Genomic DNA, 23,796 nt, shown 5'->3' with positions numbered 1-23,796 from the left:
CTACCTGACCACACCCCTGTTTGGTGGGTTATTTCACAAAGGAACAGCTGGCTGAGTGGCTGTGGATGGCACCCTGCTTTATAAAGAAGAACACAGGCAATATAATTAACTTTTCCTAATTGAGTTGAATTCCTTGCAGGCAGTAGGTTGTCTGACTATTTCATTTTGTTTTTCTGGTGTGATATTGTCTTTTGTTTGTCTGGATCTTCATAGGAGTTTTACTAGGAAATTGAGAATCTGGATGTCATTTTAAAACCAAGAGGTGCTATCTAAGCTGGATGGCAAGGGAGGTTGTGACGCTGCCAGTAGGAGAGGGGCAGAAACAGTAATCCATGTAGAAGGAAGACAACACAGAGCTGGGGTGAAGACACTATGGAAAGAAACATTCTTCTGTCTTTATCCAGCCAGCCAGCCAGCCACCCATCCATGAATCCTTCTATCCAAATACCTCCTATATGTCAGGTGCCGTGCTAGATACCAGCAGTACAATGGTGACACAATAGTTATGACTCTACCCTTAAAGAGCGGGAGGATGAGACAATGAAATAATTACACACATCAATGTAAGACCGTGCCCATGCCGAGTGCTTAGATAAGGGAAGTATAGGGTGCGGTGGAAGTGCAGAATGGGGTGATTTTATTTCATCAGAGAGATCAGGGAGGAACTTCCCAGAGGAAGTGACGATGAACAGCAATCTGAAGGAAGAGGGATTGTCAACTATGTTTGAGTTGTGGGGGAAGGTTCCAGAGAGCAGCAGTGCAGCAGTGAGGAAAATTCTTGTCATTCTTGGAGCTCTCAACAGCCTTGAAAATGTGACTTCTTTTTCTAGACAGCACTATTTAATGATCAATGATGTCTAGAACTTTCAAACTTTATCTGTCTATACACCTACATTAAAAAGCAGTAGATAATTTTATTTTTATTTTTTAAAAGGTTAGCATTTATTTATTTATGGCCACTCAGTGCGGCCTGCAGGATCTTAGTTCCCCAACCAGGGATCAAACCCGGGGCTCCCCTGCAGTGGAAGCACGGAGTCCTAACCACTGAACCGCCGGGGAATTCCCAATAATTTGTAGAAAATCAACAAATAACAATACAGTAAATTATTCAGGGAGGGGCGGAGTCAAGATGGCGGTGTGGGAAGCGTAGAGTTCACACCCCCTCACAACTGGCTGCCTGCTGGAGGCTGGTGGGGGACCTCGACACCCAAGGAGGCAGGAGGAACCCCCAAGCGAACTGGTAGAATGTGGGGGGACTGAGGGGGCAGGAGAAGTGGAGGCTGGATGAGACTGACGCCCCTGAGGAGCGGCTGAGAGGGGGGAGGGTTCCCACGCCTGGAGGGACCCTCGGGAGCTCCGATCAGGTGGGAGCGCACCCAGCGTTTCCCCTGCCCAGTCAGACAGGGAAGTCTGCCCAGCTCTCCGGCCGGGTCCTACACCCTCAGAGGCACCCTCTGGGCCACATTGGTCCTGGGGGTGTAGGAGGGAGGCCAGGGCAGAACAAGAAAGGCAGGCAGGTGGGGCCCTCCAGGACTGGAGGAGCAGGGGGAGGAGCGAGGGTGTTTGCCCCACCCACTTGGGCCAGGGAAGCCTGCCAGGCTCCCAGGCCAGGCCCCCTCCCCCACACTGGGTCCCACTGGTCCCGGGGGGTAGGAGGGAGGCCTGGGGAGAGCAGGAGTGGCAGGCGGGAAGGGGCCTCCAGGAGTGGAGGAGAAGTGGAGGCTGGACAGGCCACTGGGGCCCAGGAAGCCTGCTGGGTTCCCATGTGGGGTCCCCAGCCCTCTGAGACCAGAGGCAGGAGGCACGCCTGGGCCCCTTCTGTTCCGATGAGCCTAAGCCCCACCCCCACACCACCCAGGGCCTTTCCCAGCCTGGTGGGTCCAAAGCATAGGTCCCACCCACAGCCCAAACCCCACCCCTGCTTAGGGACCGCCCTCCACAGCCAAGGCCTTTTCTACCTCTTTTTTTGTTTTCCCTTCTCCTCTTTTTTACTAGTGTGGTTCTGTTTTACCTTCTGGTTGTTGTTTCATCTATATTTTAATTTTTATATTCTTTCTAACATATCTGTTAGTTTCCTAGTCTAATTTTATTTTTTACTGTTATTGTTCTCCTTTTCTTTTTTTTTTTCCTGCCCCAGATGGCTTGCAGGATTGTGGTTCATGAGCCAGGGGTTGGACAGAAGCTCCTGCAGTGGGAGCTCTGAGTTCGAACCACTGGACGAACAGAGAACCTCAGACCCCAGGGAATATTCATCAGAGTGACGTCTCCTGGAGTTCCTCATCTCGGCACCAAGACCCAGCTCTAAACAACAGCCTACAAACTCCAGTGTTGGAAGCCTCAGGCCAAACAACCAGTAAGACAGGAACACAATTCCACCCATCAAAATAATAATAATAATAATGAGATGGCAAAAAAAAATGTCACAGATGAAGGAGCAAGGTAAAAACCTACAAGACCAAATAAATGAAGAGGAAATAGGCAATCTACCTGAAAAAGAATTCAGAGTAAAGATGATCCAGAATCTCGGAAATAGAATGGAGGCACGGATTGAGAAAATACAAGAAATGTTTAACAAAGATCTAGAAGAACTAAGGAACAAACAAACAGAGATGAACAACACAACAACTGAAAAGAAAAATACACTAGAAGGAATCAATAACAGAATAACTGAGGCAGAAGAACGAATAAGTGAGCTGGAAGACAAAATGGTGGAAATAACTGCTGAGGAACAGAATAAATAAAAAAGAAGGAAAAGAATTGAAGACAATCTCAGAGACCTCTGGGACAACACTAAACACACTAACATTCGACTTATAGGGGTCCCAGAAGAAGAAGAGAAAAACAAAGGGTCTGAGAAAATATTTGAAGAGATTACATTCAAAAACTTCACTAACATGGGAAAGGAAAGAGTCACCCAAGTCCAGGAAGCGCAGAGAGTCCCTTACACGATAAACCCAAGGAGAAACACACCAAGACACATATCAATCAAACTAAAAAAAATTAAATTCAAAGAAAAAACATTAAAAGCAGCAAGGGAAAAACAAAAAATAACATACAAAGGAATCCCCATAAAGGAGTGGCAGGATATACTTAAAGTGATGAAAGAGAAAAACCTACAACCAAGATTAATCTACCCAGAAAGGACCTCATTCAGATTCAATGGAGAAATCAAAATATTTTCAGACAAGCAAAAGCTAAGAGAATTCAGCACCACCAAACCAGCTCTACAACAAATGTGAAAGAAACTTCTCTAGGCGGGAAACACAAGAGAAGAAAAAAACCCACAAAAACAAACCCAAAACAATTCAGAAAATGGTAATAGGAACATACATATCGATAATAATCTTGAATGTAAGTGGATTAAATGCCCCAACCAAAAGACACAGTCTGGCTGAATGGATACAAAAACAAGACCCATATATATATATTGTCTACAAGAGACCCACTTCAAACCTAGGGACACATACAGACTGAAAGTGAAGGGATGGAAAAAGATATTCCATGCAAATGGTAATCAAAAGAAAGCTGAAGTAGCAATACTTGTATCATATAAAATAGATATTAAAATAAAGACTGCTACAAGAGATAAGGAAGGACACTACATAATGATCAAGGGATCAATCCAAGAAGAAGTATAACAATTATAAATGTTTATACACCCAACACAGGAGCACCTCAATACATAAGGAAAATGCTAACAACCATGAAAGGGGAAATTGACAGTAACACAATAATAGTAAGGGACTTTAACACCCCACTTACACCAATGGACAGATCATCCAAACAGAAAATAAATAAGGAAACACAAGCTTTAAATGACACAACAGACCAGATAGATTTAATTGATATTTATAGAACATTCCACCTGAAAGTGGCAGAGTACACTTTCTTCTCAAGTACACACAGAACATTCTCCAGAACAGATCACATCTTGGATCACAAATCAAGCCTCGGAAAATTTAAGAAAATTGAAATTGTATTAAGCATCTTTTCTGAACACAACGCTATGAGATTGCAAATAAATTACAAGAAAAAGACTGTAAAAAGCAGAAATACATGGAGGCTAAACAGTGTGCTACTAAATAACCAAGAGATCACTGAAGAAATCAAAGAAGAAATAAAAAAATATACAGAAACAAATGACAACAAAAACACAACAACCGAAAACCTATGGGATGCAGCAAAAGCAGTTCTAAGAGGGAAGTTTATAGCAATTCAACCTCACCTCAAGAAAGAAGAAAAATCTCAAATAAAAAATCTAACCCTATACCTAAAGCAACTAGAAAAAGGAGAACAAAGAAAACCCAAAGTCAGTAGAAGTAAAGAAATCATAAAGATCAGAGCAGAAATAAATGAAATAGAAACGAAAAAAACAATAGCAAAGATCAATAAAACTAACTGGTTCTTTGAGAAGATAAAATTGATAAATGCTTAGCCAGCCTCATCAAAAAAAAAAGGGAGAGGATGCAAATCAATAAAATTAGAAATGAAAAAGGAGAAATCACAACTGACACCGCAAAAATGCAAAGGATTATAAGAGACTACTACAGACAAATATATGCCAATAAGATGGACAACCACGAAGAAATGGACAAATTCTTGGAAAGATACAATTTCCCAAGACTGAATCAGGAAGAATTAGAGACTATAAACAGACCTATCACAAGTAATAAAATTGAAACTGTAGTTAAAAATCTTCCAACAAACAAAAGTCCAGGACCAGATGGCTTCACAGGTGAATTCTATCAAACATTTAGAGAAAAACTAACGACAATACTTCTCAAACTCTTCCAAAAAATTGCAGAGGGAGGAACCCTCCCAAATTCATTTTATGAAGCCACTATCACTCTGATACCAAAACCAGAAAAAGATATCACAAAAAAAGAAAATTATAGACCAATACCACTGATGAACATAGATGCAAAAATCCTGAACAGAATACTAGCAAACAGAACCCAGCAACATATTAAAAGGATCATACACCATGATCAAGTGGGATTTATCCCAGGATGCAAGGATTCTTCAATATATGCAAATCAATCAACATTATACACCATATTAACAAATTAAGGAATAAAAACCATATGATCATCTCAACAGATGCAGAAAAAGCTTTTGACAAAATTCAACACCCATTTATGATTAAAAACTCTCCAGAAAATGGGCAGGGAGAGAAACTACCTCAATATAATAATGGCCATATATGACAAACCCACAGCAAACATCATTCTCAATGGTGAAAAGCCAAATGCATTTCCACTAAGACCAGGAACAAGACAAGAATGTCCACTCTCGCCACTCTTATTCAACATAGTTTTGGAATTCCTAGCCACGGCAATCAGAAAAGAAAAAGAAATAAAAGGAATACAAATTGGAAAAGAAGACGTAAAACTGTCACTGTTTGCAGATGACATGATACTATACATAGAAAATCCTAAAGATGCCACCAGAAAACTACTAGAACTAATCAATGAATTTGGTAAGGTTGCAGGATACAAAATTAATGCACAGAAATCTCTGGCATTCCTATACACTAACAATGAAAAATCTGAAAGAGAAATTAAGGAGACAATCCCCTTTACCATCACAACAAAAATAAAATACCTAGGAATAAACCTACCTAAGCAGGCAAAGGACCTGTACTCAGAAAACTATAAAACACTGATGATAGAAATCAAAGATGACATAAACAAATGGAGAAATATACCATGTTCTTGGATTGGAAGAATCAATATTGTGAAAATGACTATACAACTCAAAGCAATCTACAGATTCAATGCAATCCCTATCATACTACAACAGCATTCTTCACAGAATTAGAACAAAAATTTTTTACAATTTGTATGGAAACACAAAAGACCCAAAATAGTCAAAGCAATCTTGAGAAAGAAAAATGGAGCTAGAGGAATCAGGCTCCCCAACTTCAAAGTATATTACAAAGCTACAGTAATCAAGACAGTATGGTACTGGCACAAAAACGGATATAGAGATCAATGGTACCGGACAGAAAGCCCAGAGATAAACCCATTCACATACAGTCACCTAATTTACAACAAAGGAGGCAAGAACATACAATGGAGAAAAGACAGCCTCTTCAGTAAGTGGTGCTGGGAAAACTGGATAGCTACATGTAAAAGAATGAAATTAGAACACTACCTAACACCATACACAAAAATAAACTCCAAATGGATTAAAGACCTAAATTTAAGTCCAGACACTATAAAACTCTTAGAAGAAAACATAGGAAAAACACTCTATCATAAACCACAGGAAGATCTCTTTTGACCCACCTCCAAAGTAATGAAAATAAAAACTAAAATAAACAAATGGGACCTAATTAAAAGCTTTTGCACAGCAAAGGAAACCATAAACAAGATGAAAAGAAAACCCTCAGAATGGGAGAAAATATTGGCAAATCAAACAACGGACAAGGGATTACTCTCCAAAATATACAAACAGCTCATGGAGCTCAATATCAAAAAAACAAGCAATCCAATTAAAAAATGGGTGAAAGACCTATATATAGACATTTCACCAAAAAAGACATACAGATGGCCAAGAGGCACATGAAAAGATGCTCAATATCACCCTAAATATCTCAGCAACTTCCAACGGATTATTTGCTTATTTTTAATTTCAGTTGATCTCTCTACAACATCTGTCACTAACCATTTCCAGGTACTTGGGATTATCCACACTTGGACAATTATAATTCTATTTTCTCATGTGGTATATCTATATACAATGGAATACTGCTCAGCCATGAACAAAAAAAAGAAGAAATCTTGGGACAACATGGATGGACCCTGAGGGCATTAGGCAAAGTGAAATAAGACAGAGGGAGAAAGAGAAGTACTGTATGACCTCACTTATATGTGGAATATAACTAATAAACAAACAAAATAAATAAATGAACCAAAGCAAACACATAGATACAAAGTAGTGGTTATCAGAGGGAAAGGGGCAGGGGGAGGGTGAAATGGGTAAAGGGGTCAACTGGAAGGTGACAGAAACTAAATTTTTGGTGGTGAGCACGTTGTAGTATATACAGAAGTAGAAATATAATGTATACATGAGACTTATATGTTATAAATCAATGTTACACCAATTAAAAAAATAAAATTAAAAAAAATTAAAATATAAGTCTATTCCCTCATGGCTTTCCACATTCTGAGTCTTCTCCACATGTTCCTTCCTCTTTCCCTGTTATGTCCTGTCATTCTCTTCCCAGCTCTCTTCTGATCTCCCCAACATACCATTCCTGAGATCACTTGTATTCCCTCAACTACAATTAATGTCCATCTTCCAAGATTTCTAAACCTGTATCTCTATTCCAGATATCTCCTTTCAGCTCTAGACACACATTCCCAGTTGTCTTCTGGACATCTCTTCCTGCATATCCCACAACCTACTCAAAGCCAACTCATTATCCAACCTTCTTATACCTAAACATTCTCGCAAACCTGCTCATCTATATATTTTTCCACCGACTCAATCAATAGGTGGATACCTTGGAAATACAACTAACTGTTCACCATCCAAAGCTCTGGATCCATTCACCAAGCCTTTGTTGACCCTGTCTTAAATACTCCTCAAAGTTATTCTCTACATTTTCTGTTTTCAAGAAGCTCATAAGTATGTCTTATTTTTTTAAAAAAGGAGGGAAGAAAGAATGAATGAAGAAAATGAGAAAAGAGGAGAGGAAGGAAACAGAACATTCATACTATCTATATTCTATTGTTTGCTCTCCTATAGCAAAAGGAATGGTTGGTAGGAAATGACTCTAATTTTAATAATAATATACACACACACACACACATTAAACCTGCCAGTGAAATCCTTTAGGGCACCAAACTGTGTTATTTCTGTGATAATGAAATCTCTTCTCCCTTGTTCAATCAGAGGTCAATTTCTTTTGAATGAGTAAGTCCTAAATATATTCTGAAATTTTAGTTTATTTTCAGTGCTATTTCAAATACTGTTTCATGTGTAGTCACTTAGTCTCTAGAACTCAAATGCAAGGAAGTTCAAGTAAGAGAGCCTAAATAAGATGTTATCAATTAAGTAAATTAAGTAGTTGATCTCAAGTTAACAACTGACATTCTTGGCAGCAGGTTCTTTTGTAAGCGGAATACATAATAGATACATTCAATTAGGACCTTTAGGAGAAAATATGGTGGGATTTCTCCAGACACTGGCTGGAAAGATGAGGGTAAAGGGTTTACCTCTTTTCTGAGTTTATGAGAAACAACTCTATCCATTCCTGTCTTTTTTCTGCCTTCTTCAAATTTTGCTACTTTGGCAGTGTTCCTCAAAGGCAGTTCAAAGCAGGTATGCATCATACAACGTTTACTTTAAATGGAATAATTTGAAATATTCTCTATTTTTATTGCTATTGTTATAGTGAGAAAGAGGGAAGTGATGAATCAGGAACTTATACCACAATAGGAACTTCAAGAAAAGGCCAGAAGGAATCACATAACTAACAACCCCAACCTATAACATGACGATGGTCAGATCTAGGGCTGACGATTCTGTATAACATCTTACAGCTCTCCACTTCATCAATTCATCTCTCTTCATCTCTTCAACACATCTCTTCAACACATCTCTCTTCAACACATTTTCAGTAAACAGAAGATAAGCTTAAAGGGCTATCAAAACAGCTAAGAATGGCAATGTATGGAGAAAAACTCTTGAAACAAAGTCCCCCTAAAACTGAGTTCCTCTGCTGAGTTTATGATTAACCTCTCTATCCAAAACTTTACTCCCCTTCTTTTCCTGAACCTGTTCCCTTCAAGATTGAGGAGTATCAAAGAAAAGGGGAGATTGGAATCATATACAAGCCCCTGTGCCCCTGTCCTTTGAAGTAAAAGGCCTTTGCCTTAGTCTCCCAGGTCTCCCTTGAGTCTCAAAAGGCTGACTTAAAGAGTTAATGATCAGGAAATGTGAAGATGTACAAACAAAGAATGGCTGTTGGGCCGGGAAACTGGTAACAATTCAGACTCTAAGTCGGCCACATAGCAGAGTTGCCGAACCTGCAGTTCCCTGAAAAATACAGATACAGGCGTGACACACATTCCTAAGCTGTTTGTACAGGAAGCAGAGCCCACCAGAGGAAAACTGACTGCAAGCATGTAGACCCTAGACTGGTTGAAACCAGAAGGTTGATGATGCTTGAAACTTCACTTTGATGCCACCCAATCTGAGAACTGTGCACAAGCTGATCACATACCCTGTAGCCACCTCTCTCACACTGTCTTTAAAACCTCTTCCCTGAAAGCCACTAGGGAGTTTGGGTCTTTTGAGCATGAGCTGCCCGTTCTCCTTGCTTGGTGCCCTGCAATAAATGCTGTATTTTCCTTCACCACAACCTGGTGTCAGTACATTGGCTTTACTGAACAGGTGAGCAGACCTAAGTTTGGTTCAGTAACCAACTAGTTTTCTCATCCTGTCAGGGATGTCGATGTACTGGACAACCCTGGAAGGTCAAAGTTGAAAACAGCAGAGCTGGCAGAAGCCCAAAAAACTGTGTGACACTGAGATACCCCCACCCTTGACTTCCAATGGATTGTCACTTGTGTGAAAGTTAAACACCTACTGTGTTAAGGTATGGAAACACAGGGGTTCATTTGTTACAGCAGTTGGCCAGCCTTAACACAGTGTAACAATGAAACAGAATGATCACTGTGGCAGGCACACACTTTAATCTCAAGAAGAAAAGTTGTGGTGACTTCTTTTAGCTACTTAATCCTTATTTATTAACATTCATATTTGTATACCTCCCCTTTTCCCTCTGCATTTCACACTATCACTCCTAGCCCATCAACTGGCTCTCCTGACTGCTTTAATCTCATTTTGTATTTTATTGTCCTCCACTTGGGTGGCAGCCATTGTAGACACATGGTTGAGGGAAAAAACAAAGGTCAGTTTCATTACAGAACAGTAATTATTATTTTTATATGTTTCTCCCATCAATTTCACTGGGTTTAACATTTCCTGATCCTAGAGGCCAGATCTGGCAAACTAATTAACAGTAGACCAATTTTCCAACTCAGTATTCAGACAATGAACAAATGAGGAATCAAGTAAATAACTGTCCTTGAAAGGGTAATTGAGTTGTAACTGTTTTGTGTTTACTGCACAAGACCGAAGAGCTTGTCTTAATTTTCCTGTGGCCAATCAGGAAGGAGGGGAAATGGTGTGTGTGGGAATAGTGAGAAAGTTCTATCCTAGGAGTCTGCAAGGCAGGCAAGGTGGACAAGGAGGATGACAGACATCTCCAGCCTGGGAGCAGGAGCCACGGGGACTGGTCTCGGCTATGCCACAGAATTCAGAGTGACTTTGGGTATTTCACCTCACCGTCATCAGGCCTCAGGAGGAAATGAGGGTATAATTACATGATCGAGAGACTCAACCACCTCTAAACAAATTACAAGATGCATAATATTCTTATAACTGAAAGTTTTAAAGGAATTACTTTTTCATCAGCAGTATCATTTAGAAAAGGTGCACAATGAATCCAAGTTACAAGAACACGGCAAGAGGACCAGGATGGAACACGTCCACTGGACAGTGAAATTTAATGGTCCAGAGGATACTAAAGCATCAGATGAACTAGAGGGATGAAGGAGAACTCCCTCATTCATAAGGATAAGGGTAAGGCCTATGTTCTCCTAAGCTGCCCCTGCTAATGGGTGTCTGGGGGAGTTCCAGAATTATGTGTGTGCTGAGAGCCAGCCTTAAGACTCTCATGATGGCTAAGCATAGAATCAACTGGATCCTAGAGCAGGGTTCTTTCAACTTTGATTATTCCTTTGCTAGTTAAAATCGGGGGGCTTGACATTTAACATTGACTATTTATTTACGAATCATATGCATGTAATCACTTGTACTAATCCATTATGTACATTAGAAAATATATGCATAATAGAATTTTTAAATGAGAGAGATAAAATAAGCTATATTTAAATTGACTTTTATAATAGGTTACATATTATGGTATTTTATGCTCTTCCTAAAATATGTTCAACCGTAGGAGTGTGATTGACTAAGTTTCTTTACTTTTTGGAAATCTTGCTTAAATGCTTTGTGATAGTCGGTTTTTGTGAATGACATGCCAGAAAAAGCTACCTCACAAGGAGATATAGGTCTGAATGGAGGAAAGACATCGTTGGCTACCCTTGCTAAATTATGGTATTCATTTTGGAATCCATCAATTATGCCAAGATTTTTGTTAAAATTTGGCTAATAAAATTTCTCTCTTCCTTAATGTTAATCAGCTTGTATTAGGGTACTCCAGAGAACCACTAGGATATACACTGATATATAAGAGGAGATTTATTACTGGCTCATGTGATTACGGAGCTTAGATATGCTGAAATATGCCATCAGCAAGCTGGAGAACGAGGAACGCCGGTGGTATAATTCAGTCCAAGTTCCAAGGTCTGAGAACTGGGAGGGGGATAGGGAAGTAGAGAAAGAGGAAATGGGGGAGGTGAGTGAGGGGGCGGTGGGGATGGGTCAGAAGCTGAAGGCCCAGGAACCAGGAGCTCGGATGTCTGAGGGGAGGAGAAGATGGATGCCCCAGATCAAGGAGCCCTTTCTCAGCCTTTTTGTTCTATTAGGGCCCTCAAGGGACTGGATGGCACCTGTCCACATTGTTTGGGGAGAATCTTCTTTACCTAGACTACTGATACCAGCACTCATCACTTTTGGAAACAGCCGCACAGACACACTTAGAAAGAATGTTTCACCACTATGGGCAACCCTTAGCCCAGTCAAGTTGACACATAAAATTAACCATCATCCAAGTCTTCTGAAAATTTAATTGGAAGATTCTACTTTTCTAAATTTAAAAAAATGGATTCAAACCTGACTCTTTATCTTTTCATTCAGAAGATTTGTTAGAAATCTAGTTAGAAAATTGTTTCCATAATCTTTTAGTGTACTTTGAGAGTTGTAAATAAGTGATGCACTTAAATTGTTGTTGGCCAGAACATCACAAACAGATGAAACATTTCCAGATAACCAGTTTTAAAATGTCCTTTCCATAGCATGAATGTCTTTGAAAAAGCTCTTATTTTCACTCATTTTTAAAATGTCATCATTACCTTGAAGAGAAAAGCTGCTGGTCTATTCAAAAATATGTGCATGGTACCTTAATACTGACAGTTACTTGTCATCACATTAGAGGTAAGCAAGTGTGACGTATGTTTATTTTTTTCAGAAAGAACTTATGTTTGGCAACTCCTTTTAGCACAAGATATCCAGCAAACCCACAACAGATGTTCATGGCCCCCGACATCATTTTAATATTGTAAATATGGAATCGTTTAAGATGATATAACCCATACATCCACTTAACTGGGCACATGGAGATGATGATAAGGCACAAGGTGGTAGATGGAAAGGAAAGGTAGGGGTCACTCAATGCCTTTGTAGGGGAAGTGCCCTCTTCCCTCAGGAGACCTGACAGGTGATGTGTGACTTAACTGGGCATAAGGAGGTGACATTAAAAAAGGCATTTAATATTTTAAATTAGCAATAAGATGTTTTCTGAGCTAATATACTTAAGGGGCAAATAAAATATTTATTGTGGCCATAACTACTTAGATTAAAAGTAATTATGGGGCATCCCTGGTGGCGCAGTAGTTGAGAGCCCGCCTGCCGATGCAGGGTACACGGGTTTGTGCCCCAGTCTGGGAAGATCCCACATGCTGCGGAGCGGCTGGGCCCGTGAGCCATGGCCACTGAGCCTGCGCGTCCAGAGCCTGTGCTCTGCAACAGGAGAGGCCACAGCAGTGAGAGGCCTGCGTACCGCACACACACACAAAAAGAATTATGCTCTTTTTTTTCCATTTTGTCAGTTTTAAGTTTATAATCTTTTTGTCATAATTTGTGATTTCTAGCTTTTAATTTCTTTAAACTGTAACATTAGGATGACATAGAAACAACTCAAAGTAGCGCCTTTTCTTTCTGAACAACCAACCTACTTCACATACAAGAAGGAAAGTAAGTGATTAGCTAGGTTTTCTGCACTTCGAACTGGAAATTATCTTTAGAGATTATAGGCTAATTACAGTCTTACCAGTCACCTATCCCTTTAAAAAAAAACAATTAGTGAAACTGACTCTAAGGCTGCAAATGGTTCAACGATTTCTCTGATGGTGTAACATCAAGTCTATGGTGAAGCAGGACAGCCACTTCATGCCTCGACCTCAGGGACACAGCACAAACATTTCACTGTGATGTGCTGTAACACTTTCATACTTTTACATTTGGGGCCTCAGTGCCTTTCTAGACACACTATGCATGTGTGAAAAGCTTGAAAGCTTAAGTAATCTATTTAAAATATTTCTCCCTAAAAGCCTAGATTTCTCCCTTACTTGCAAAATAGCAAATAAAAAGCAGAGAACTGGTTTGTAGATTTTGTTTTGTGTATTGTTAATGAGAACAGAATTAACCATGGATTCTAGTCTCTTCTTTAGTTATTTGAGGAAAAATAAATCACCACGATAATTGGTTCTCTTTCAGTAAAGAAGCTCTTTCCTCTAAAACATGCAGAGCAATGTGTCACAGCTCCAGAAAACCAGAAAACCACTAGAGCTCATCAGTGAATTCAGTAAAGTTGCAGGACACAGAATTAATACACAGAAATCTGTTGCATTACTATACACTAACAAGGAAAGACCAAAAAGAGAAATTAAGGAAATAATCCCATTTACTATCGCATCAAAAAGAATAAAATACTAAGGAATAAACCACCTTAAGGAGGCAAAAGACCTGTACTCTGAAAATTATAAGATGCTGATGAAAGAAACTGAACATGACACAAGCAGATGGAAAGATATACCACGTTCTTGGACTGGAAGAATGAATATTGTCAAATGACTATACTACCCAAGGCAATCTACAGATTCAAGTCAATCCCTATCAAATTACCAATGGCATTTTTCACAGAACTAGAACAAAAAAAAATCTTAAAATTTTTATGGAAACTAAAAGTCCTCAACTAGTCAAAGCAATCCTGAGAAAGAAAAACGGAGCTGGAGGAATCAGACTCCTTAACTTCAGACTATACTACAAAGCTGCAGTAATCAAAACAGTACAGAACTGGCACAAAAACAGAAATATAGATCAGTGGAACAGGATAGAAAGCCCAGAAATAAACCCATACACTTATGGTCAATTAATCTATGACAAAGGAGGCAAGAATACACAATGGAGAAAAGACAGTCTCTTCAATAAGTGGTGCTGGGAAAACTAGACAGGTACATGTAAAAGAATGAAATTAGAGCATTCTCTAACACCATGCACAAAAGTAAACTCAAAATGGATTAAAGACCTAAACTCCTAGAGGAAAAGATAGGCAGAACACTCTTTGACATAAATCACAGCAATATGTTTTTGGATCCATCTCTTAGAGTAATGAAAATAAGAACAAAAGTAAACAAATGGGACCTAATTAAACTTAGGAGCTTTTGCACAGCAAAGGGAAACATAAACAAAATGAAATGACAACCTACAGAATGGGAGAAAATATTTGCAAACAAAGCAACCCATAAGGGATTAATCTCCAAAATACACAAACAGCTCACAGAGAGAGCTCAATATCAATAAACCAAAGAACCCAATCAACAAATGAGCAGAAGATCTAAATAGACACTTCTCTAAAGAAGACATCTCGATGGTCAAAAGGCACATGAAAAGATGCTCAACATTGTTAATTATTAGAGAAATGCAAATCAAAACTACAATGAGGGACTTTTGGTTACGAATCTGCCTGCCAATGCAGGCGACATGGGTTCAAGCCCTGGTCCAGGAAGATTCCACATGCCGTGGGGCAACTAAGCCCGTGCGCCACAACTACTGAGCCTAAACTCTAGAGCCCACAAGCCACAACTGAGCCCGCGTTCCACAACTACTGAAGCCCACGTGCCTAGAGCCCATGCTCCGCAACAAGAGAAGCGACTGCAATGAGAAGCCCGCGCAGCGCAAAGAAGAGTAGCCCCCACTCACCACAGTAGAGAAAGCCTGCACGCAGCAACGAAGACCCAACACAGACAAAACTAACAAACTAACTAACTAACTAAGTAAATAAAAACTACAATGAGGTATCACTTCACATCAGTCAGAATGGCCATTATCAAAAAGTCTAAAAATAATAAATTCTGGAGAGGGTGTGGAGAAAAAGGAACTCTACACTGTTGGTGGGAATGTAAATTGGTGCAGCCACTATGGAGAACAGTATGGAGGTTCCTCAGAAAACTAAAAATAGAATTACCATATGATCTAACAATCCCACTCCTGGGCATATATCTGGAGAAAACCATAATTTAAAAAGATACATGCACCCCAGTGTTCACTGTAGCACTATTTACAACAGCCAAGACATGGAAACAACCTAAATGTCCACCCAACATGAATGGCTAAAGAAGATATGGTACATATATACAATGGAATATTGCTCAGCCATAAAAAGAATGAAATAATGCCATTTGCAGCAACATGGATGGACCTAGAGATTATCACACTAAGTGAAGTAAGTCAGACACAGAAAGACAAATACCCTATGATAATGCTTATATGTGGAATCTAAAAAAATGATACTAATGAACTTATTTACAAAACAGAAAGTGACTCACAGACAGAGAAAACAAACTTATGGTTACCAAAGGGGAAAGGGGAGACGGAGGGATAAATAAGGAAGTTGGCATTAACATATACACACTATATATAAAATAGATAACCAATACTGAGTATAGCACAGAGAACTATACTTAATATTTTGTAATAACCTATAAGGGAAAAGAATCTGAAAGGAATATACATATATATGTATAACTCAATCACTGTGCTGTACACCTGAAACTAACATGATATTGTAAATCAACTATGCTTTAGTTAAAAAAAAAAATTAGTGTCTGCTAATATATAAGATGTTGAGGGCAGTCCCTGAGGGGTCCGTGAATGACTGTGGCTAGAGAACTGCCAGGCCCAACCCGGCCACTTGCTTCAGCAATTCTCAGGAGCTCTGCTTATACTGTTTTCTTAAGATGGAATAACATGTCCCAACAAAATTCTTCAAAGCCCAATTGGTAAGCTGGGATGAAGTGAGAGAGTGGCATGGACATATATACACTACCAAATGTAAACTAGATAGCTAGTGGGAAGCAGCCACATAGCACAGGGAGATCAGCTTGGTGCTTTGTGACCACCTAGAGGGGTGGGATAGGGAGGGTGGGAGGGAGACACAAGAGGGAGGAGATATGGGGATATATGTATATGCATAGCTTATTCACTTTGTTATACAGCAGAAACTAACACAGCATTGTAAAGCAATTATACTCCAATAAAGATGTTAAAAAAAAAAAAAAAAAGCCCAGTTGGAATCCTTTCTGACTATCCAAGCCCAAATCAGCTGTCCTTTCTGCAATAGTCTCACTCATTTTACCTTCTCTAACAGTTTTGTTCACATCTATAAAGGACTGTGACCAACTCTCATCCCTCTCATCCTCTACACACAGTAAGTAATTAAAAAAAAAAAAAAAAAGGGATCTGCTGAGTTGAACTGCATCTTGCTAAAACAGAGCCAGAAGGGTCCTTTGACATTATGTGATCTAGCCTCTTTGTTCAAGAAAAGGGTGACTTGCTCAATAAACACAGCAGGCTGTGACAGAAGTGAAACCTGAATTCTGAGCTTCCCTCAAGGGGCTGACACAGGATTTATGCTGTTGAAGATCTAGTCCCTGACCTTGCAAAGCTCTCATTTGGTAGACAAGAAAGACGGGTCTAGTTACCTTGACACTACACAGTGAGCATAATGCTGACATGAATGAGAGCAAAACTGACTAGATTGGTGATATATAGAAGGCAGCCAAGATTGTTTTTTAAAAGATAAAAGTAATATATGTATGACCAAAAGTGTTCAGAGTCCTGGCCCCAGTCCTCTTAAATCAAACAAGAACCTACTGGCCGGACCCATGTGACAGCCTAGAGGTCTGAATAAGTGAATGTGCTTTATCAAGTGGGGAACTCATTTAAGAAGAGTTTTTGGAACTTCTGGCTGAGAGCAAGAGTAGTTTATAATAAGAGGATGTCTTAATCATCAGGAAGAATCATCACAAATCCAGCAATCTTTCTGGAGTTTCAAAAGGTGACCTTAGCAAGCCTCCCCTGGCTCTTGTGTCTGTCTCAGGTAGGGTCCCCCAGGCTGCTGGTCTTCCAGTTCCATGAAGAGTCCAAGCTCTTTCCTACCTTGGAGTCTTTGTGTTTGCTATTCCCCTTCCTAGCGGCTCCTCTCCCTGCTCTTTGCCTGGCTAGTTCCTTCTCCTCCAATAGTTCTCACCGGAAATAGTACCTCCCCAGCTCAGGTTCTTCCTCCTCTTATTATTTTAAGGATGATACCCCATTTGTACCTTTTATAACACATGACAAACTGAGTATTTTCTTGTTTGTTTACTTGTTTATAATGATAAGGGCCATTTTTTTGGTTCACCTTTATATCACCAGAACCTAAACAGTGCCCAGTGCATTGTGATACACAATAAAGATTTGCTGAATAAATTAATGAATTCAAAATACTTTTATAAAACTAATCCAAAATTATTTAAGGCACTAGGAAACCCTTAATAAGTTTTGAGAAACCCACAATTCTACTTTATGAAATGTTTGAACATAATAACAAATTTCAAATACTGGTTCAATAAAGATCTTTTGATTGTTCTTACAGATTTCTGAAAGCCACCATGTACTCTGAAGTAAAACTTGAGTTTTTTTTTAATGTGAGTCTATGTCAAAAAGTCTATATTTCTGACTGAATGTGAAAACATAACTGAGGAGTCACCAATACCTAACTACTAACTACAATAAACATCCAATTGGTTATAATCTAGTGATAAAAAAGAACAATATATAGTCATGCAGCTCAGATATGAAGGGAAAAAAACACATTTTTTTTTTTTCGTCACTGAGAGAGAAAACACACACAAAAAAATGATTCTCCAAGAAAGGCAGTTCTCATAGAAATGCTCCAGCTTTTAGGGGAGGGAAAAAAAAAAAAGGATGGTGAAGACAGAAGTAACACATTCTTTCTGTAACAAAATCAGACAAGAAACATCCTAGGAAATCTGAACAGAACCTCGGATGGGAACATCAGGAAAAGTAAATAAATGGACACCGTGCATGCTCCTCAAAGAGTCAGTGTGTGTGATTTTAGGTCCTTCACTGCTCAGAGAAGATGACATTATAATGGCATTTCTGGAATGAAGCATTTTCTATCATCATCACTCGGCTTGAATCCACTCACCACTTTTCAATTCTGATATGTGACATTTTACTAAAGCCACCTGACATTAAAAAGTTGCATGTACAGTGAGGGTTTTTGGAATTAAAGAATAAAAATCCATTACCTGCATAAAATCTGAATATTCAGACGTTATAATTTAAAAAAGCAATATTTAACATAACTCCGAACAAAAGCCAAATCAGAATTGGCCAAGCACAAGAACACTGTACACTATATTTTATATATATATATATTTATATTTATTTTATAGTATATATATTTTGTGCTTCTGTATACAAGAATGACTATAAAATTAAATTGTCTTATTTCTAGCAATTTTCTCCCATAAACAATAACAGGGATGCTTACAAACTTACCAGAAATATAATATTGGGGGACTATTCTAGTCTTCAAAACAAACGGTAGCTGTCAAATTCTTACTGAATAATCTACAATGTTAATTCATGTACTGTATTTCATTTGTAATAAGTCTTTGTGATAAGATTAACACTTCAACATACAACACAAATAAGAGAGGACCGAAAAATGAAAATTACTTTGCTTATGTTTCTGTATTAGAATTCTATTTGCTGAAGGGTAAAAAACAGATTTGCAAAATTCACAGTTAACTTAAAACAATAGTTTTAAACCTTTTATTCCTAGCCCTTACTGCCTTCAGGAAGGAGAGAACATCTGGTTATTTAAGGAACACAATATGTTCACATTTTCTATGACTTTTGTTTCTAATTGGGTTTTAAATTTTTTTTGGAATTTGAACAACTAGTTAGAACAATGTTTTTTAATCACTTCATATTTTTCAGACTGTCATCATTCCACTCCTCTACTTCGTTTAGTGGATTGTTTTTGGAAATCTGCTCAGTGATTCTAATATAATAAAAGGAAAACGAGAATCAGGATTGTGGTCTGAAGAGCTAAGTATAGAAACCATATCGTAAGGTGAACAGAGTATAGAATGCTACAGATATTTGATATCCAGTCTCTTCAGACAGCATACATTTACAAACATTTCAAGTAGTTCTTGGGTCACTTATATACGTGGCACTTTCATTTATTACAGATGCAAATAAATATCTACTACAAATAAAAGAATTTGTATGAGAAATATCGGTAACTAGGATTCCACTATTTTTAAAACTAACGAAGCTACAGCTCTTGTGTGGAAGGGTGGCTGGAAGACCTTGGTTCAACGGCTAGCTCTGCCACTGACAAGCTTTGTGACCTTGAAAAAGTCTCTCAAATACCTGGATCCTCAGTTTGTTCATATTACAGAAGGAGGAGCGGAATTAGACTCTTGATTCTTGGCAGTTCTGAAATTTGCACAGTCTAAGTGAAGTATATTATTTATTTATTATTTTTTTGCGATACGCGGGCCTCTCACTGTTGTGGCCTCTCCCGTTGCACAGCACAGGCTCCAGACGCGCAGGCTCAGCGGCCATGGCTCACGGGCCCAGCCGCTCCGCGGCACGTGGGATCTTCCCGGACCGGGGCACGAACCCGTGTCCCCTGCATCGGCAGGTGGACTCTCAACCACTGCACCACCTGGGAAGCCCCGAAGTATATTACTTAGATCCTTTGTTGTATCTTCTTTGTTCCATAATATTTGAAGGTGATAACAGGTTTTCAAATAATTCTGATCGATATTAAATTAAGGAACTAGATGCTCTTTCAGTTCAAGTTGTAGGGTCACTTCACCATCTTGATAAAAATGGCAGCTGACAAATATACCATTGGCTATGGTTTCTGTGGAATGTGGATATGGGTTCCAGAAATATGTAAAGTGAGTGAGATCCACCTGGATTAGAGTCAGTATTAGAAGAGGCGCAGTGCTTAAGTCAGCATTCAATGCTACCATTGTCTTCTTAATACCAACCACTGCACGACACAGAGCTAAATGCTAACAAACGAGCAGGATGATGAGGAGGGATAATTGATAGAAGATACAAGCAAATCGCTAAACTAAAAGGGGCTATGAGGACTCAAAGGGAAGACGTGTCTTATCTAGTCTGGGAATGGCTTCCTGGGGAAGGAAGAACAGAGGCTGGGAACCTCAGGAGGGGATGAGTAGAAACAAGGGTCATGGAACCATTCCAGCTAGTTTGGAAGCTTACAAGCGTTTCGGCCTTGGGAAAGCCACATGGCCTCTGCACTGAAAAAGAAGGAAGAAAGATAACCCGCTCTGCTGTCTCGGAGCTTGTAGTGAGGACCAAAGGAAGCATATCAAAGTACTTGGAGACGTGAACGAGTATGATCCTGTGATTACAGTTTACCAGCCCATTATTTCAGTCTGTTCAAATGAGAAATCTTTTCACAGTAAAGCTGACATCTGATAGACAATAAGTAACAGCTCAGTGTCTCAAGCTCTACTGCAGAGTCTATTCTCAACTGAGCAGTCTCCACTGGGATTTCGGGATAGTGGCGGGACGAAGTGTTTCTCTGAAGGCTGACAATGAATCTAGGGAGGCCCAGAACTCCTTGTTCATTTTTATTTTATTGAGTCTGTCAGCAGCACTCAGCACAACTGCCACGTGAAGCTGGGATACAGGACAGTAAACTTTCATGCCTCAAATCTCTTCCTACTAGGTCACTTCATAGAGACTTGTGTGTTTATATACTTACTCTGATTTAAGTGTTTCATTGTTGCTAATAAATAGAAAACATTTCAAGCACTCTGAGGTCTGGATCCTCAGAGGCTATGGGTGGGGTACTAGCATCGTCTTTCCCTCTCTTTACATGGCCTCCTCTATGACTTTATAGTTGACATGAACTACACTGAAAGCTCTATCCACTGGTGGATTTTTACGATATATATAAACTTACTTCTTTTTTTTCCTTTTGTGCCTTTGTAGCACTGGATTGCATCTTATTATTTAGACGTCAGTTCTTTATGGTCAAAGGCTGCTCTGCTTGGGTAGGTTGTTAGAGGCAACAAAAGAGGAGACCAAGGCTTAGCAAGCGTGAATCCCCAGATCACAAGGACATTTGGTAGGAGAGTCAAGACTTGGCCCAGTGTCCCGATTCCTAGCTCAGGCTCCTGGCAAGACCCAGGACACCACACTGCGATAGATCTCCAATTAGCAGATATGCCAAGTGATGTTAGTTACCATTTGACATTTACTAATAATGTCAATGGATCAGCCATTACATACACTTAACTAAAACTACCACCTTGCTGGGTTGGCCGTCTGAAACCCCCTTAAGTACTCTGCAGCTTGCTTTATCTTCCCCTACAGATATCATCATGCCACGAACTTGTTCTCAGGAGCTTTTTACACATGACTCCCTCCTTCTGCCCAGTTTCTCATGTCTCAGAAATACCAGTTTAAAGTCCTAACTTTTGGACAATTATCTTGATTGTTTTTACTTGGTAAGATTCTGAATGTAAAAGTGGGGAATACTATTTTTTAGATACTTATGCTATTACATTGTTTCTCTTAAACCTTGGAGAAAATTTTTCTTAATACTTGTAGAATTGGCTTAATTAGTCTCTATATTACATATACTATCTTTTTAATGTCAAAAGTACTCTAATAAAATCACGGATTCCACTAACAACATTGAGGAATTTCGTATACAGAATTCTGCAACCATAAGAGTGAATGGTTTATAGGAAGATCAACCATATTTAGCTAGGAAAAAACTTACCAAGATGGATAGGTTTAGATAACATATTCGTTTCTCCTTTCAATTAAACCCAACAAATCCCACAAGTAGATAATTCAAACAGCTATTTTAGCAATTTTTTCCCACTCTGTATGACCCTAATAATTCTCAATGCTGAGCAGATAGAATTTACCTTAAGTTTGTAGACCAAAACTCAGATACCTCACTGACCAGAAGCTTCATCCTTTATTCCTTTTATAGATATGCCATAATTTTGACTATTTCATATTAAAAATATATACTTATACAGCCTACATATACATAAAAAAGTAAATATGAGACTGTAGGTTTTTTTCATAGTCTGACTCCTAAGCCTTACCAGAAAAAAAAAATGCTACCTTATGTATTAGAGAAATGATGGATTGTATTTCTGACACTTAATGAAATTTTGTATAGGAGAAATGACATAAAATTGTGTATTTCTGAAGAAAATGGATATAGGCACAGGAAAACAATAATTTTAAATCAAGCAAAGAATAAATACATGCTCAAATGTTGAAGTCAACAACCGATGAAAGGACAGAAATCCTTCAGAATCAAAATGTACGTTGAACTTGGAGGTCCACGTTGATCAGACAGAGCTCTGGCAGTGGAATCCACAGACAGACTGACTCAAAGACAGTTCGACAACTGCCAACACGATTGCTGGGAGCTCTGCCAAAGAGCCAAAGGCTGGGATTACCACCCAGCGCCTGGCATCCTAGTCCTCGTGTTTGAAGCTTTCTCTCTTATACTTCATCCAATATTTTTGTTTGGCTCAAAAGCATCAAGGATTCACAGATTTTTTTAGATCATTAAATGTTCTTATTTTCAAGAAATGTAACATTAGTTGTAAAAGAGCACACTTTTTCTCTGGAGTGTAAAGAAAATTTTGGTGACTTGCTTTAAGTTCAAACAGAGAAATCAGCATTAAAGACTCTTTAAATCTTTATTTTATTAGGTTACTCTTCACCCGCAAAATAAGAAATACATGTTCATAATATGAAATAATTTAGTGTCTCACTGCATCATAAACTCTTAGAAAACTGGTCCTTTTTAGAGGTCTAATGTCTTGTTCTTCACATGGCTCATGAGGCTATACCTGGGTCAGTTGGCCCCCTGCATGAAGTGTGGTTATAAGGAGAAGCAGGTGCTCAACTATTTCCTTGAGTTACAAGGAAGCAGGTGGGCAGAACAACCTCCTGAGTTACAAGAGACATGCGCTCCTGTTTCTCAGGGCAGTGTCCTTTGAATTTGCCCGCTGAGCTGCTAGACCATCAGGTATGTGGAGTTGTGGCCTGTAGGCAATTCATCTGCTATTAGGCAAATTCTACATTAGGAATTCTTGGAGTCACGTAGAGAAACCAGTTTTTCACCCCACTTAAAACTGTGCACATCCCACATGGAAAGCTTACCTTGGGATCGCGAAGGAACAGAGCCTTAAGAATCAGCGAGTGAACATCCCCGATGAGTGGGTAATGCATCAGAAGGCCAAGACAGGTCTGGTAGTTACTAGAGATCACTAAATAAAAGGGGAACAAAAGCAATTGAGAAGCAATGCTGTTTCAGATAACTGCATTACTAAGAGAAACAAAATTAACAACTTAGATTCAAAGAAAGCAAACCAATAACTCGACTGATTTGGACAAAAGGAAATGGGGAGAGGGGATCGTTACCAAATGGCCCTTGAAGCAGCACACTGCACTAATATACCAGCACTCATCGTCAGGGCGGTGTTGGAAGGAAGAGCCTCAGATATAGATTTGTGTGTGCGCTTGTAACACAAATAAACTCTTAGAAGCATGCACATTTATTGCCATTTATATGGCTGTATTTAAATGTCTCTA

The 23,796-nt window shown here is 39.2% G+C and overlaps 1 protein-coding gene across 1 annotated transcript in view; it reads right to left on the bottom strand.

Annotated features, from left to right (window-relative positions):
* The window catches only part of TBC1D5 (TBC1 domain family member 5), a 343,310-nt gene that overhangs the window by 109,300 nt on the left and 210,214 nt on the right, over positions 1-23,796 (bottom strand). The window contains exon 13 of the mRNA XM_065876432.1: positions 23,365-23,471. Within this exon, the coding sequence (XP_065732504.1) occupies positions 23,365-23,471 (107 nt within the window). The remainder of the gene's footprint in view (positions 1-23,364; positions 23,472-23,796) is intronic.

The sequence above is a fragment of the Phocoena phocoena genome, chromosome 4 (assembly GCF_963924675.1).
Source record: "Phocoena phocoena chromosome 4, mPhoPho1.1, whole genome shotgun sequence".
Taxonomy (NCBI): domain Eukaryota; kingdom Metazoa; phylum Chordata; class Mammalia; order Artiodactyla; family Phocoenidae; genus Phocoena; species Phocoena phocoena.
This window is presented reverse-complemented; position numbering and strand designations above follow the sequence as displayed.